At 41.0% G+C, this 18,321-nt stretch overlaps 1 protein-coding gene across 1 annotated transcript; it reads right to left on the reverse strand.

The window, feature by feature from the left end:
• Positions 1-1,989: 1,989 nt before the first annotated feature.
• On the reverse strand, positions 1,990-12,023 carry LOC130192780 (calretinin-like). The gene is made up of 11 exons (XM_056412928.1): positions 11,858-12,023; positions 7,371-7,447; positions 7,064-7,153; positions 6,811-6,891; positions 5,641-5,697; positions 5,086-5,163; positions 4,320-4,375; positions 4,187-4,226; positions 3,453-3,506; positions 2,755-2,826; positions 1,990-2,583 (listed from the first exon to the last, which is right to left on the reverse strand). Exons 1-11 carry the CDS (start codon positions 11,949-11,951, stop codon positions 2,458-2,460), a joined length of 825 nt encoding a protein of 274 aa, XP_056268903.1. The 5' UTR covers positions 11,952-12,023; the 3' UTR covers positions 1,990-2,457.
• Between the last annotated feature and the right edge of the window lie 6,298 nt (positions 12,024-18,321).

Raw genomic sequence — 18,321 nt, forward strand, 5'->3', positions numbered from 1 at the left:
AACACACAGTTTTTTCCTTAGATTTTTGCTGATTAGACCGTTTCTCTGGATTTACTTTTTTCACAGCAGACATTTTGCTGAGTCGTAGTAAATTACAGGTACTGATAACATTAACGATGGCTCCAGTCTAATGAGCAAATGTAATTCCCACTATTTCTCCAGTCAGTTAGAAGAAGTGAAAACACCTGCAATGTTTCAGGGCCTTTAACAATATGCTGTTTGATATTTAGACAACTGTGCTTCTACTCAGGGCTACCAAGATGAACTAAAAAAATAATGGTGTGATCCCATGTCTCTATATGGTGTACCAAACAATGAATCCCACATACACATTTAATATAGTTTATTTAAATGTATGAATTGGATGCTGCGATGTGATTTATGTGGCTTCTATAGCGAACGTCAGAAGAGACACGCAATTAGACTGCGTTGGAATATCTCCACAGAATTTCTAGGGCAACAGACATCTCAGAAACCTTATTCATATCTTAGAAAACAGTGACTAACATCTCCTCGATGCACAGAGTTCAACTTTCGTCCAACATGGTCTAAAGTACCTCATTAATAGAACACACAGTATGATGTGAAGACGATGACGAAGAACCATCATGGCGTCTTTTGAGTCACATGCAGAATAAATGTTTATTATCTGTGAACGGTTTCACTGCTGATTGAGCTACTGGTCAAAATCCTGATCGTCGATAAGCTGAATGAAAGCAACCAGCACAGCTTCTGTTTTTAGCTTCAAATAACTCATCAAGGAGTGACTAAAGTGTGTGTGTGTCTGAGTGTGTGTATGTGTGTGTTTATGTGTGTGTGCATGTGTGTGCGTATGTGTGCAGCTGTACAGTTGGCCTCTCATCTGTCTGTTTCCCCCGCTTGTCTTCTTGCTCTCACTGAGGAGGACTGATGTGTGTGAAGGAATCAGAGCGGATATAACTCTCTTTTCCCCTCTTGTCAGCTGTTCACTGTGTTTCACTGTGTGCCATTGTGTATTTGTGTGTATGTGTGTCTAACATTGAACACTCACGGAAGGATGTGAATACAGTTTTGTTTGTGTGTGTGTGTGTGGCTGCAGTGGTGATGGTGTGTGAAAGAGTTGTGCTTTAACGATAGTGAGTTTAATTAAAGATGAAAGAGCTTATCATTAATTGATTCCATGAAGCTGAAGTATTGGGAGGGGGGGGGGGGTGTTCACTCTCTTTCCTCAAGAAATAAATAGAAAAAGCCCTTTTTTGCAATTTCAGCGAGTTGTAAATATATAAACTAAAGTTGTTATTCAGACATTATAAAGACAAACATTATCGGTACTATATTTATGTTTAATCCGGGGAGTTGAGAAGGCTCACGTACACACACATTTGGATATGAGGATATGAATTTAAATGGTATCTTAGTGTAGAAGGAGTCCAACAACCATGCTGCTACATATTTGTTGTCCTGAATATATATATATATATATTTAATATATATTTAAAATGTAGCACCTGGTTGCTAAATTTCTACATATTGTAACTGAAACAACAATCCTGCTTTCATTTTAATACACTAAACACAATCGTATTTTTCTCATGACAGATTTGTGTAGTCCCACCACCATGCTGCTCTATATTTGATGTCCCGGATCCCTCAGCTCGTCCTATACTCGGCTCACTTCATCTCAAAGTGGCACTGGTGCTTTGAAAACTCTCCTCTATTAAAAATGAAGCAGCACAAGCTTTTCCTACATCACACTTTCTGTTACCAGGAGATTAGAAAGTGAAGGTGGAACCCTCTGGAGAAAACATTTGCTCTGGGCATCTGTACTGAAGCTGTAATCTTCACCGGAACAACATAACTCTCTGAGTGGGGCAAATCATTTTTTAGGAGATAAAACTCAGTGGAGGCTGTGGCCCAGTTGGAGAGATCCTCCTGATATCTGAGGTGTAACTGCACATTGTTTAGATGAAGGTATGAAGATATAATTCAAGAGAATAACTGGGACAGGAGTTGTTATCGTATATTTATTCATTCTCTCAATATCTTTGATAGAACAGTACAAGCCTCATCAAATAAGATTATATTATATAAATGCAAATACATAAACAGATGCTACAAAACAAAAGTATTCATTTAAAATTCATTGGGAGAGAAACATATAGATATAAGGTGAACGTAAAAAAAATGCATAATAAAAACGGGAAGTCAAAAGAATTAATACACAGTATATTCCTGAAGTCGTTGCTATGGCTCCATCACTGTGGAACTGCCTTTTAAGATCCCAAAAAAAGAAACACAACTCAGAGGGGTACAAAGCTAAAGTAGCAGGGCCAGCGGTACGCCGTGTGCTCTCAGGAGCACTTTTGTTTTCACTCTAAGTGGTGAAGCGAGGTTAAGGGTCACACATGCACCAGGTTACATCAGGAGGTAGGAAGGAGGAGGCAGTGGGGGAGGACGGCAGGGTCCCAGGCAAGGAGCTCACAGCGTGGAGTCCCGGCAGAGGACGATTTCCAGCTCGGTGCGGTACAGTTTCCCTCCATCGGATAGAGCCATGATGCTCTTCTTGTACCCCACCAGTCCTTTAGTGTCCTCGCGGTTCACGTCCTGCCACAAAAGGAACAAGGGCACAGAAAATCATGCAGGCGCAAAGTCATCTGTGGACGGAACATGCAGTCCAGTGCGCGGCGTCTCAGGCAGCTGTTCCATCTCTGCTCTATATTTGGAGAGTAGAAAAGTAATCTGAACAGATCAATCAATGGGCTAACTATTCATTACCATTTTGTTCTTGTCGCAGAGGTCCTTCAGCAGATCATCCAGCTCCTGCTCATCAATATACCCGTTGCCATCCTGGTGGGAGACAAAACGAGAGGTCAGAATTATAACAGCAAATAACAAAATAGAGTCTGCAGACGTACCAGCAGCTCTTTGAGCTAACGGCTATAATACTATTTACAGTCGTGGTTTAGCATGTTAGCATGCTAATATTTAGTCATTAGCTTTGCTAGATAAGGTACTGGATACATTCAAATGTTTGACCTGATGATGATGTTGGATAAAAAAAAGTCAGGGGATCACCCAAGTTATGACATTTAATCATGAGGGAGACATGAATTTGGCGACCAAATTTCATGGCAATCAAACCATAAGTTGTTGAGAAATTTAGAAGTCATTAGGATTCATCCATTGTGCACCATGAATGTCTCTAAAATATCATAAAAACTCAGAAAGAAGTTATTGGACTAAAGAGGCGATCAAAGCTCATAATTAAACACCTGTTGTTAGACGTGATATCACATGGAAATATAAGTCAAAGTATAAATAAGAGGTAATGTGTGATCGCTCAAATGCAGCTTCATTGACAACATGGAAATGTAACTGTTTCTTAACATCGGACCGTCCAGCACAAACACACACAAAATGCATATAAAATAACACACATATAGAATAAGACAACAGACACATGCTGTGCTCACCTTATCAAAGATGGTGAAGAGGGAGTCAAATTCTTTAACTGTGAGGTTGATCCCCTTTGTAAAAGAAAGAGAGGAAACAGGGGAAATTGTTAGAAAGTGCATGGTATTTCGAGAGAACGGTAAAAGCCCCATCAGATCCAGAACTGATAATAATCCATGCAGATGATGATAACTGGGACTAGAGTGGAGTTAATCCTAACTAATCCGCTGAAAGGAATTGTTGATCTGCTGTAGCAAGCTAGCATGTATGGCAACATACATGACCAAACATATTCAAGATGTTCATGTACGTCGATTAGCATTTTCTTTGTGCTACAAATGTTGAACTATGAATGGTTTACATATTTATTCCCTAAAATATGTCTTCCAACTCAGAATATACATGAAACTATGCATGGAGATAAGCTAGTTTCATGAAGATGCAAATACAAATTATTTAAACGGGTTAAATTGAAGATAACATATTTTTCCAGACAGATAAGAGTAGCCTAACATGTTTTAAATGAAATGTTGTAATGTCTAATTCCTAAAGGATTTATGTACGTTCATACAAATTTGTGTCGATGACCCATATATCCATTGAGTATTTTGATGAAAAATAATCCTCCTCTTAGTGAATCTAATAATGTGGAATTGTTCCTAATCCCCGGTATTGTCTAATTTATCAACATCAGAGGGACAGCTGCTGAGTAGTTGTGACTTTAAGCCTGAAATCAATTTGAGAGTAATGTTACCTCAAACTTCATCAGGAAATTTTCCTGGACTGGCAAGAGCCTGCAATTAAACAAAAAGGAAGGTTTAATCTTGATGTCGTCCTTTAAAAATGTACACACACAGAAGAAGAAGAAGAAGAAGAGACACACTCACCTCGCCATCTCAGAAAGGCCCAGTTTACCGTCGCCATTCAGATCGAACATCGTCAGCTGCACAGAGAGAAAAGAACTCGTCAGAGAAAACAGGAGGTCTGAAGGTAAGAGCTGTCGCGCGTGTTTAAATGGCAGCAAGTGAGAGTGTAAAGTGATGTATCAGCACTTCAGGAGAGCTGGAGGGTGAACACAGGCATTCATGTTGTTCAGCGTATCAAATGTAAATTAAAGCCTTCAGGGTTGTTATTTATTCTTTATTACATTATGTAGAAATGTAGCAGCCAGGTGCTACCTTTTGAACATATGGGAATAGCTGTAATGTATTCCTGTATATATATATATATATATATATATCCGGGACAACAAATACATAGCAGCATGGTTGTCAGACACTTTCTACACTAAGATACACTTTTTAAATTCTTATCCTCATATCCAAATGTGTGTATGTGAGCCTCCGCAATTCCCCAGAATAAACATATTCTTCACTAGTACTGATTATGTTCATTTGTAGAGCCACTGAGAATGTTGAAGAATCATTTAATAAATAAGGCATAGTTAAAATACAGTACTTTTCTTTTTTTAAATGGCATTGAGACTAAAATATATATGGCTGCACTCTACTGTTGATATAAATATGAATACGTAGGATAACATGGTTCCAAAGTGAAAAGTCTGATACAACTCTTTAAAGACTGGAGTCTTGCAATTATAATGTTGAGTGTGCACAAGTTGAAAACACACGTTCTGTGCCTGATGATACTCACAATTGTCTGCGTGTACTCGTTAAGCTTCTTGTCGTCGTAGTCTCTGTTAGCCTTCTTCAGCAGGTCGGACAGGAAGCCCTGAAGAGAGAATGAAAAAACTATCCGTTAGAGATCAGATGATATGATGTCGTTATGATGCAGCTACTGTGACTATGAATGGTGTTGACGCTGTCAACAGAGCTCAGAATGTGAAAGCAAGCAAATTGTTTTGTTTTTAAATGTGCTCGGTGGTTTGGTTTTTCAATGGAGAGTATTACACACGTGTGCAGGTTCAGAGTAGCTCCATTAGCAGAGACATTAGCACCAATTATAGCACTGGCATTACCCGGAAGCTACTCATCATCTAAACTAAGGTCTGGTGTGTTGACAAAAGAGAAATGTGCACATACATTCACACACATTTATTCGATGTTCTCTTTTTTGTTTCGATATTCTAAATGCACACCTCTCAGTGAGAGCGCTGTCAGACCAGCGATGCAGCCTATTTAGCATCCACTTCAAATGATTCTACATTAATATGCTCTTTCTTGCAGAGTTTGGCATATTGTGTTTTACCTTCAGCTCATCGGACTCGATGTATCCACTGCGGTCGGTGTCGTACCTCCGCCAGGCCTGCAGGAGAAGAGGAGCGTCGTTTCAGTAGAGGTCAGAAAACATGCAACAACCAGTATAAGGAAAACATGCCCACATTCGTTCAATATATTACCTGATTTACACACAAAAAGTCAGAAAAGAGAAATGACAACCGGTACCAGGTTGTCATCTGACATTGTGTAAATATAGAATTTGTCAAAGTCCTTATTAAAGATAGATACCTAAAGCCCTCCAGCACTCACTGCCTTTCCCCTGCAGAAAGCTGTGCTCCATTCATAATGTATTGCTGTCTGAGAATAGCTTCAACACACAGAGCAGCCTGAACATCACACCACTGAAGCCTGAACATCAGCCCAACCCAAGAGTACACCAAGCGTGTGTGCTTCTTTTCAATCACAGTGAACCAGATGTTCGATGCCTCGACGTTTCTTTTGAATTATTTCAACATATGCAACCAAAGACAAAGATATAGTTAAATATGCAACTGTTTTCTCGCTGGCAAGGCGTTAAATCCTGTCTGTTTAAAGGTCCTACTGTCTTTGATTTAGAGTGATCAGAGAACTATTTAAGATTAAAGTTCATGTTTGGGTTGATAGTAACTGCTTCACTGAAAATGCTCCAATTTTGTATAAGTATTTATGACGGAAAACAATTTAATTCAGCTTTATGCTGTCAGAACCAAAATATTAAATGAAGCCTTGTTTCAAGTACAACTTCGAACATGTTTATCACCAAGGCTTTAAATTAAAAATGCACCCCCTTACTGGACTGTTTTCACAAGAAACAGGCGTCAGAACTTGGCAGGGAAACAAAAGGAGTGGTCGAGGCAGCTGAACGTGTCTCTCAGACGCCGCTGCTGACTTGAGGCATTCGTGGGGAAATTTAAGTTTAAAACGGGTAAGTGGGAAAAATAAAGTTATGCAATTATTCTGTAAACAATGTTTTTCAAGATAAACAGGAAAAGAAGAAGGCTAAAGTGTCCTTTTGATCCATTGTAAAATCTAAATTCTTTACAATCATGAAATTGAATCAGTTGTATACTACTCTATAGTTAATAAATATAGTTATAAATAAATAAAACCGTAAATAAGGTTATAAAAAATAGACCAATATGAATAGATACAAACTTACAGCCATAAACTCTGCGCTGGATCCCACAAACTCTCTGAAACAGAGCAGGAAGTTTTCCTCTGTGGGCAGAAGCTGAGCCAACTAAAAAGAGACATAATGAATATTATTCCAGATTAAAGATATGCAGCGAAGACACAGAAAAGATATTAGGAACAGAGAAAGGGTTATTCTACACAATAAAAGCTAGAGCCACACCAGGTGGATGTGCTGAAAGTGTCTCAACCACTAAAGGTGGTTTTCAGTGAGTTCTCACCTCTGACATCTCAATCCTCCCATCAGAGTTCTTGTCAAATTTGGCCATGAACTCGTTCATCTTTTCTTTGAACGTAGCATGTGTAGGATCCTGCAAAGATCAAAGACGATGCGTATACTGAATACTGCATATACTGAAGAAAAAAACGTTCAAAACATGCCCAAGCCCGGGACATTATGTTTATAATACGGCTGAAATAAAATTCAAATCGAGATAGTGAGGAAACGTTGTTAACTATGACTTGTTTATCCATATTCTATTTTGTCAAATGGCGGATTGATCACTTTGGGTAAATGTACACACTCACCACGCCTCCTCCTCGCCTTGCGATCTCCAGCTCCTTGAAGAAGTTCTCCAGCTCCTTCCCTTCAATGTAACCATTTCCTGTGGGGCAGCAGAGAAAATTAATTAATTTAGCACAAATTATGTAAAGAAGCTTTAGTGACTGTTCAAAAGTTCGATTAAAGACTGTGGATGTGGATTAAAGGTCAATACGGGTCCTTACAGTTGCTTAACCTTGAGTGCTAGTCTGATCTCATGTCCTCTGTGATTGGCTCTAAGTAAGTAGTTTATGCAAAACGTACATGCTTATTCACAGCTGTATTTCAATTTTGGTTGGTTTAGCCTTGTATACAAACGGTCAATTCATGTCTTGAGTGAAGCATGAAGATCTACAACACAGTAAAATAAGGTTCACATGTCTTATATAATTTCTGCACAGCTAAAAACTTTTAATTGAAAGCTGACTTTGATGAAAACAAGCTCATGGATTCACTTTCATACATCTCGGGCCAAATTGGCATTTGTGTATTGTGGAGATTCAGTGACGGAAAAGGGCCACACGAGGCCATTGTAGCTGCGTGTAAGCAGTATAATGAGTGTTTCTTGCCTCAGAGGGTGAAAGTGTGCATTCAGATTGATGCTTATTGGGGCATTCTGTCCCCACTGAATTGTACGTTTTATGACAGTCACATGACTGGGGATGATTTTAATACAATAATTTACTCCACTGGTTTCCTACAAGTCAGAGTGGTGAGCATGTAGGACATCCAGAGCTCTCTTTTTAATCAGAAGAATGAGCCCCATCTGTCCAGTCCTAGCAGTGTTGGTGGTGGTGTGCGTGTGTGTGAGTGTGAGTGTGAGTGTGTGTGTTCGTGCCATTTATGATATGAAAAAACATTAATAGAATTGTTACTTCAATTCCAGATCAAACACAGCTGTATGTACAGAATAACATGCAGAGATCCCCCCCTGCCCCCCTCTTCATCTCTTAATCTCTTATCCTCTCATCTCCTGCACTTTCTGATGATTTTCTCCCTCACCTCCCCCCACCCAACCTCTGGTTTCCCCGCCTTGTGATTTATTTGCACACGATATTTGATCGGTGCTCCCTGTCACCATCTGGGCTTTGGCTGAGCTGCTGTTTTAGAGATAAACAAATCACTGCACGGACAGAAAGCTTTTGGCGTGAAAACAAGGCAGACTAACGTGACAGAGGTGACACTCGGAGCTTGAGTGGGTGAGTACAGTACTCCCTCACTTCATCACGTTATATAACACAAACGCAAAAAGAGTTCAGGTTTGACAAAGAAAAAAGTAATTGATATAAATATATCGTCAAGATATTTAACTCAGAGCCACAAAGGTCAACCTCTTGGTGGAAACGTTCCGGAGATCGTCACAAGTACGATTGTGGTCAAATCCTATAACTTGTAATAAAGCCTCATAAGTAGCGGTATTCTCAGTTCATTGGGGCTTACTGCCAGAGTTTAGTTGCAATACAAAACTCAGCTGCCACATGGAGCGCACCACTGCACAATGCCTTCTGAGCAGATGCAACCCTCGAATTCCCAAAACATTTTGAAACACAGCTCGACTGCTAATTGCTCAACGGCACCTCGCAAACAATCCAGCTGCCGAACTCGTAGTGACTGAAAACGACAAAAAGGATCCTTTTGCCTGCAGCTAAGAGAAGCTACGGTCCAGTTGTACACTGCCGCGCTGCAGCTGTTGTCAAGGAACCGGGGGAAGAAGCTGAGGTCAGTATTACACATGGTAAATACGACTCGGCGTTAGCAGAGTGGACCATGAGATGTGAATAATGAATTATTAGCCAGTTGCTGCTATGATGCTTTCTTAGCCAACAGCAAACCATCACCAACAGTGTTTAGTGGTGTGTACCTTGAGAGAGACTATTCCTGTGGTGAGGTACAAGCCTCTATTCCCCTGGATCAATCATTTTCTATATGATATGATTCAAAAGTCGAAGATACGTTTGAATTTGTCTTTATAGTTGTTCACTCAATGAATCTACCTATCAGACTGGGAACATTGGTGGCGGTATTTTCTTCACCTGCATTACAACGAGGGTGATGCCCCTCAGCAGAATACGTAACCCCATTGACCACTTGGCCCATTTATACTAACTATCTGCTTTTTCCCCATTACATTGCCGGACGACATTGTTTTTCTGCACCTTTCAAAATCGTTACATCTGTAAAAAAAAAAGATTTTCTGATCCATCATCACTGATCACAGTTAGAAGTTGGGTCCTTGGGCTCAAAGCATGCTTATGGTCAAAACAAACCAAAAGTGTTTGTCTGATTTCTGTAGCATACTCCTGTGCTGTCAGGCTAAACGGTTTGATGAAACTAAATGTATGGGATGAGGATGGAAATGGTTTAACGGTAGAGGTTAGAGCTCTTTCTGAATGGCTTAAGAAAATAATCCTTCAATTTGTGAAGTGGCTCATAGGGAGACAGTATGGCTACTTTCTCAACATGGCTGCTTTCAGACCTCAGACCTGCTGCCATTGGTTATATTGTATGTTAGCAAATGTACTTAAAACTGAACTAAAGTACAATTTTTTTATTTTTGTTATTGGAGGATTTCCATTGTTATGGTGACTTCAGTCTTATACTTCACAAGATACAATACATTATATTTTAATCCACTAAAAAATAATATCCTTCCAGTCTATTGTTATTCAAGTGGTCTGAAAGTTAACTAAACATCTGCACCTGTTTTCAGGCCTTAGGAAATCTAGCTCATGACTGGAAGATTTGCCCAATCACAGGTCACAACAGAAAGTGGGCGTTACTATTGGCTGATCCGTGGATGCAGATTCACATTAAAGTCCCTGAGGTGAAAGCGTAATTCAACAGCAATATATCTTGCAGGAAATGTTGCTATGCTATCATTGCCAACAACTGCCCCCATCGCACACCAACCCACAAAAGGAAGACGGACTGTCAAAAAGAGTCTAACAATATCGGTCAAGTGTTTCAGAGACATTTCCTCTCCATCTCTGAAACGCTTCGCCTCAAAGGACTTTACAGGCCCACAAAAAGCCCAGAAAACATGACGACCTTTGAGATACTTTCACCAAAATAACCGCAGGAGTACGACGAGGCATTAGGCTATAAAATGGATAAATGTAATATCGATTGTTAGCAAGCAATAAAAGCACAGAGAGGCTACAGTTTGTTGCAGTTCATTACAAATCCAGTGGTTGGAAAGATTGTATGAATTTATGGCGTGTGACGATAGAGCAGTTTTCTCTGGAAGAAAAGAGCGCAGAGCGCTTCGTCCCATGAAGACCATTATATCTTGAGAACATAGCACATACAGTAACCCGTATGAAGCGTGTCTGGTGGGAGGGGCTTAGTACAGAGAGGGTAGAGCCAACATCTTCTCATTCCAACACAGCACAGTCAGCAGCACTGATGCTTGGTGTCACTGGTCTTAGTAAAGAAAAGGTTAGGGTTGTGAATTCAACCAACAACACTTGCTTAGGTTCAGGCAACAATCCCACTTATTTAGGTTGAGGAAAACAACATGGTTGGTCTAAAAATGACAAAAAGGAAGTACGCCGAATGCTCTACAAACACTTACAAAACAGTTGATCAACAACTGATTTATAGACTAATCGTTTCGGCCCTAACTGTGATTGGATGAAGCATGAAATGATTTCTTCAATTTAACTCCATCTGTATATCATGTATATAAACTACACATATTAGCATACATTTATAATGTAGTATTGCTAACAAACACACACACACATACACACACACACACATACACAGTTTCCATCCCCCAGTTCATTCTCAGTAAGCTCTTAGATTCAGAGGCATCGTCCTCTCCTCTCTCTTACCTTTTCTCTACCCCCCCCCCCCACACACACACACACACACACACCGCCCCCCATCCCTCTCTCTCGTTCTCCCTCATTTGCATCCGTTCATCCCTCCCCCATCTCCCCCTCTTCTTCATCCTCACTCACTTAACTCTGAGTCTTATTTCTCATCAGATTCTAAAATACAACGTCAATGACAGATTTTTAAATCACAGACAAACTCACACACACAAAATATATATATTTCAGGATGTGATGCCATTGAACTGCATTGCTGAGCAGTTAACTGCAGCACACCAAATATGCATTTTAAATCAAGTTGAAAACTTAACACTGAAATATAAAATATGTGTATAGGTAACATTCACTTTCCATACAGCTTGAGTGAATTGGCTATCTCTTGTCTTAAGTAATAAGCTGTAATATTGTTCATGCTGCGGATTTCTAAACAAGCCTTTCACTGGAAAAACTATTTATTATGAGAACATGTAAACCCTCACAGGAAACAAAATGATTTAAAACACAATAAACGAAATAAAAAATATTATTCTAAAAACACGCACATCGCAATTATATATGTATCTTCTAATAGATACTAATTGATCAGTCAATTGATGCCACAGTCATCAGACTGGTGGACACGCGCGCGCACTGACCGTCTGCGTCAAAATGTTTCCAGATGTCGATGAACTGCGCCGCGGTGATCTCAGCCAGGTGCAGGTGGGGCGTCTGCTGTGTGTGAGTTGCCATCTTTGCTGTTTCTCCCTCCTTTTAGTCGAGCGTAATAGTTCGAGGTAAACTTTTCCCGGTGTGCAGCTCCTCAGTTCTGTGGGCAGCTTCTCCTCAGCCGGGGCTTTTAAACTCCCCGCAGCGGCCGAACTTCTCCTGCCCGCCACACGGGGGCGCGTTCATCCATGAACAGAGCCTACAGACCAATTACAGGAGGAGGAGGAGGAGGAGGTCTATGAGTTACCATCCACTGCTGGTTTGATTGGAGGATCATTATACATCCTCCAATCATGCTGCTCCCAGGAGGAGAATATTATCAAACTATTTATCCTATAGTGAGGCACCCTGCTGGCTCCAGTGGCTCTTGAGGGAATTATGTCATCCCTGTCTCTTCAAAGACTATATCTCTGTAACAAATAAAGCCTGCATATATTAAATATCACACCAAACACATCTGGAGGACTAACAATGCAACGATGTGACGTGTACCTCATGCTCCAGTGTGGGCCACATGTTCTTCTTCCTACACTGTCTTCTGAGTTTTGGTTTTACCGATCAGATCTCACAAATGAGACTCTGCCCTCCCTCCATTCTTGGCTTTTACTCCCATCTCCCTCCCTCAACCTTTCACACCCTCCATCATTCTACCAACCCCGCGGAGGTCGGAGGGGCACTCAGTTCTCGTGGCCAATCAAACCTATTTTTGGCGTGAATCCAAGCAGCAGTAATAGCGGCTGTTACAAAATCACCAACACGCCTTGCATTCCTATCTTCTTCTCATCTTCTCCTACTACTGTTGTGGTGCATCTCCCTTCTCCAGTTCAGTCCCCACAAGCTGGTGTGAAGGATAGGAGATGTGGTGGGGGGAGGGTTTTCAGAGCTGAAGGATGCAGAAGATGAAGAAGAAGAAGAAGAAGAAAAATACTCTTTATCTCCTCCCTGCAGAGCTGTATGCTGCTGATCAGAGAGAAATGGGAGACAACTAACAAAGAGAGAGAGTTGGAGAGAGCAGATAATAAGTGTGTGTGTAGGATAAGTGCATGTGTACAACTACTGTATATGTGTATGTGGAAACGACAGAGAGGAGGGAGGTATTTATAGAACATTTGATGTTAAAGCTTAAACAGCATGAATAATAATGAGACACATGTGTATGGTATGTTTGCAGAGCTCTGTTGAAAGTGTTGGAGGTGAAGTTATGGGATGAATAATGGAGAGGTGTGAGCGACAATGATGGACGTTCAAGTCCCTCCGATCACCTTTCAAATGGAAAAGGACTCATGTGCATGTGTGTACTTACATATCAAACACGTGCCGCACACATTGCGTGCACCTATAGACGTACAATTTGAATCATAAACAGGCATTCGATGCGGTGTTGGCTTTGCATGCCAGTTATTATTCATTTTGTGGATTGAGGATTAAAGTTAATTATACAGTTCATGCTGTATTAAATGTATCATATATGAAATTTAGATTAATTAAAACTGGCTTAATGTTGATGGTTATCACTGAAAGAAAAAGCAGGAAGAGGACAGCAGGTGTTTACTGTAAGAGGCTTTTCAGTTAGCTTTAATTTAATTCTCTGAAATGCAACAACAATGTTGCATCTTTGTTGTTATGCAGAATTATGGATCAGAGGAACAAATCCTGTATCCTTCATGCATAGACTGAACTGATTATTTAAAAAGAATAAAACAATAAGCTATAGGCATAAAGTACTTGTTCTCGTGGTAAATAATACTGAATGAACACAATGTGCTCTCCAATAAAGACAGACAGTTAGTTACTGCAGGTTGGAACTGTGGGTCAATATTTTCTGTTATGGATGATTATTACCTAAGTGTCCGCTGCTGGTCCAACACATATGTCCTGCTTCAAACAATGAAAGCCATTTCTCCAACCCCCTCCACGCCTTTCATTAAGTAACCTCAAGTACAATCAAAGCTTTAATTAACATTGTTTCAAAAAAGGAGGTTGTGCTTCAACAATGGGACTCACGGCCAGGTGTTAAACTCAAAGTTCAATGAGTATATTATTATATTAGGAGCCTTCATCAAAGTGTTCTGAATAAAATGTGTTTTTTGTGAATATTAAAGTCAGTTATATTCTGATAACTGAACAAAGCTTTGTGTTTTCAGTGTCTCTAACAACTAAAGCTGTTGTGCGGTGGAGCCTCTGAGGATAGGTTTCCTATTCATTTTCTTACAGACACTGACGTTAATCTTTTTTTAAAGGAACTCAACACCAATTTTAACCTTTATGAAAAGTAAGAGTAAAGCAAAACTTTTCCACGGGTTTGGTTTTATTTAGTTTGTTTGTTTGTGAGGTTCATATGATAAGACTTTTGAAAAATGTGCAGGCCAAAAGCTATTATTAAATATTAGCCTCCTCTAGATAATACAAATGCAGCTGTACAGCTGCCTTCCCTGCATCCATGTAACCTCATGCTCACCTCCGCGTATCCACAGAGAGAGAGTCAGTCAAGCACAGCAGAGATGTGTGTAGCATGTGTGTGTGTGCTTGTGTATGTGTGTGTGTGTGCATGGATGTGTGTTTGATTGCCAGCGTGCGTGCGTGAGTGTGTGTGTGAGTAAGCGTATGTGTGAATTCTAAAATCCTAAAATAAAAGACTTTGGATCTGTGAGCTTTGTTGATTCTGTTATGACGAGACAAATAACACCTTCATGATTTTGATCATTTTAATGAGTCTGGTCCTCACGACCAGGGGGCAGGGACGACCAGGAAGACTAAGAGTGAGCCGGGTGATGTCGAGCAGCTGGAGCGACACATTGTTGTTTCAGTTCATTCCACTACGACTAATACTGACCCAGACCCAATGAGGGAGAAGCAAACTGAAGGCCATGTGGGAGCCATCCGTGTTGGATTAGTTCTGCATCGTTTGTTAACACGTTTGGTTCAGACTGCGATGAACATATCTTTACCTCCACACTCTGCAGACGACTGGAGGAAACAAGCATACAAGGTAACTCGCTAATGATTGCATTTACAACATGCCCCCAACTCGTATTCACGACATACATCAGCGTGACATAACATCATACACAATTCAGCAGACCATCATTCTTCTGAATGGCCAGGAGGCTATCCAATCAGGCCTCAGTGAGTAACAGTGCAGTTATCCGTGTTCGTCTCCCATCTGTCATCACCATTAGCTCCACAAACACTCAGGACAAGCATGTTAATGTGCTCTCTGATGATCCCCAAAACCTGGAGCCTCACTTCCTCACTTCCTCACGATCAAACCTCCAACAAGCCCAACCCTCAGGTATCCACTGAAATTATGAATTACACCAAAGTCCTCAGCGCTGAAGGGATTCTACTGAGATAAACATCTAAAACTGCATAATTACACGCTGAGAGGAGCAATAATCACCAAATGCGCATATTGTTGGTAGGAATGAATATCACAGTGTGGGATTATTTGTGTGGAAGTGTGCATGCAGATTAGATTAGTCATTCTTGGTTTGACTGCCAGAGACATTTGCTCCCACGTTAATACGGTTGAGCAGAAGTGGGAGTGTACGATTTGTGTAAATTAGAGTGACAGAGTGCCTCATCGCAGTAATCAGCCATTTGTATCAGCTGAACAATGTGGACTAAGTAGCGACTGATAATAAGAGATAGAAACTGTTGGAGATAAGCAGAGTCCAATTTTCAGTCTATTTGACAGATTGTGTTGTGATTACTTCCCCGCCGAACACGGGAACAGATAAAGACCTTTCAATGAGAAAATACTGCATCATCATTTACTGCATGCCATTCATACAGGCAGCACATATATGGAAAATCAAATGTAGTGAAAGCAGCAAACACCACACCCTGACACCGGGGTCTGCTCAGCTCGGAGATGAACTCAACAAAAGCGTCTCCGTGAGGCATTTTACAGACGCGGCGGGCATGAAGCTCAGAGCCTCGCAGATAGTTTCACAGGATAAAATAATATTTTGCTGAACTGTTAGGAGGAGAATGGCATCTCGCTGTGTGCAGGCAGGACGGTGCATTCACCCTCCCCTCCGTGGGGGACAATTAAGACACTGGACCTCCCAAGAGGACATTTCTCAACTGCAAAAACAACACCACCGATAATAATGTCACCTGAGAAATGGGGTGATTATGTGTTCTCGTGATGCAACTGTGAGTTATGAGGCGATAACTTCATGGATACAAATGCAGAGTCAGATAATTATAATTCAAAGTCAGTCAAAAGACACACTGGTCAGGTTGAGAGCACACACACCATTGTTTTTACTCTGCATGCAGAGCTGTGATGTTATAGCAATTGTGCAACCCTTTGGGAAATACACAAATTCCCATTATTGCAGAGAGATGGATGAGAAGATTGATATCCTTCTCATGTGTCAAATAAGACAGATATGAGAAGATATAATAAGCCATTTCAGGGACAGATGACAAATGTTCAATATGATTATGAAAATAGAATATACATGATAAAAATGAATAATTTGATCTAATAACTTGTTTTGGACAATATAACCATATACTATTTTGGGGGGAATTAGTATCATTTAACCACCTCGCCTGATGCCATCCGTAGTTAAGAAATCAACCTAACTACCGTTTGCAATATTTATACTAAGCTAAGCTGACTGGTTGACTCATAATGCATAACCTGTCACAAATTCCCCACCTTCCTAGTTAAATACATCCTGCTTACATGTTTAATTAACTCTCCTGTCATTCCAGATCCTGATTGTCCCTCATTCCCTTCACCTGGTCCTCACGCCCTTCTCACCTGCAGCCCATCCCAATCCAATCCAATCCAATCCAATTTATTTATATAGCACATATTAAAAACAGAGGGTTTAACGAAGTGCTTCACAGTAAGCATAGCATAATAATAAAATATAATATTACAGTAGTAGATAAAAGGCATACAAACAAAATAGAGAGAAATCAATACAAAACATAGCTCAAACTGACTCAAAAGCGAGGGAAAAGAGGTGGGTCTTCAGGCGGGACTTAAAGGTTTGGAGGGTGGGCGACAATTTGACCTGGGGGGGCAGGTCGTTCCAGAGCCTGGGGGCTACTGCTGAGAAGGCCCGGTCTCCTCTGGTAATTTTCTTAGTTTTAGGGACTACTAGGAGGAGCTGGTCAGCCGATCTCAGACCCCTTGAGGGGGTGTACACCTGTATGAGGTCAGAGATGTACTGAGGAGCCAGCCCATTAAGCGCTTTAAACTCAAACAATAAAATCTTAAAATGAACTCTAAAGTGGACAGGAAGCCAATGGAGGGAAGACAGGACTGGGGTGATGTGATCGTACTTGCGGGTTCCTGTAAGCAACCGAGCCGCAGCGTTTTGCACACGCTGCAGGCGGGCCAGCGAAGTCTTGTTTAAGCCGGCATAAAGTGCATTACAGTAATCTAAACGCGTAGAAACAAATGCATGAATTACACGCTCAAAATCAGAAGCGGATAAAACCGGTTTAATTTTGGACAGCAGCCTCAGGTGATAAAAACTGGACTTAACCACAGAGTTTATCTGTTTATCTAATTTAAAAGCACTGTCGATTTTAACGCCCAGATTAGAGACCATGGGTTTTGCATACTGTTGCAGGGAACCCAGGTCAATGGAGGGGACATCGCCATTTGGTCCAAACACAATTACCTCCGTTTTACTCTCATTTATGTTTAAAAAGTTTCGCGCCATCCAGGCCTTTATGTCATTGAGACAGTCAACCAGGGGCGTCAGAGCAGGTGCGTTTCTTTAGGGTATGTATATTTGGGAGTCGTCCGCATAAAGGTGGTAGGAGACGCCATGTTTTCTAAAAATGAGCCCAAGGGGGAGAAGGTATAAGGAAAATAAAATGGGCCCTAAAATGGAACCTTGGGGAACTCCACAGGATAGGGGGGCAGAAGACGATGCGAAGTCACCAAGCCTAACAGAGAAAGATCGCTGGGACAGGTAGGACCTGAACCACTCTAAGGCAATGCCCCTGATACCCACACAGTGCTCTAGGCGAGAGATAAGGATGGAATGGTCAATCGTATCAAAAGCAGCTGTGAGGTCTAAGAGCATTAAGATAGCAGAGTCACCAGAGTCTGTAGTGACCAGGAGGTCATTGAACAGGAGGTCATTAGTCCCTCACTATTTAGCTCCCTCACTTCCACTTGACCTCTGCCAGATTGTCTTGTGTGTCACTGCCAAACTTTCCAGCGAATTCCTAGTACTAGTTCTGACCTGCCTGTTACGACCCTGTTTACCCGACTTGAGATTTTTGCCTGCCCCTTTTGTATTTGTTGCCCTGTTTGACTGACCACCCGGTTTTGACCCTGCCTGAAAGATTAAGTAAACAGCCTCCTCCTGCATTCCTGTGTTTGTTGTGCTTTTGGGTTCCAGTACCTGTA

This window comes from Pseudoliparis swirei, chromosome 4 (genome assembly GCF_029220125.1).
Source record: "Pseudoliparis swirei isolate HS2019 ecotype Mariana Trench chromosome 4, NWPU_hadal_v1, whole genome shotgun sequence".
Taxonomy (NCBI): Eukaryota; Metazoa; Chordata; class Actinopteri; order Perciformes; family Liparidae; genus Pseudoliparis; species Pseudoliparis swirei.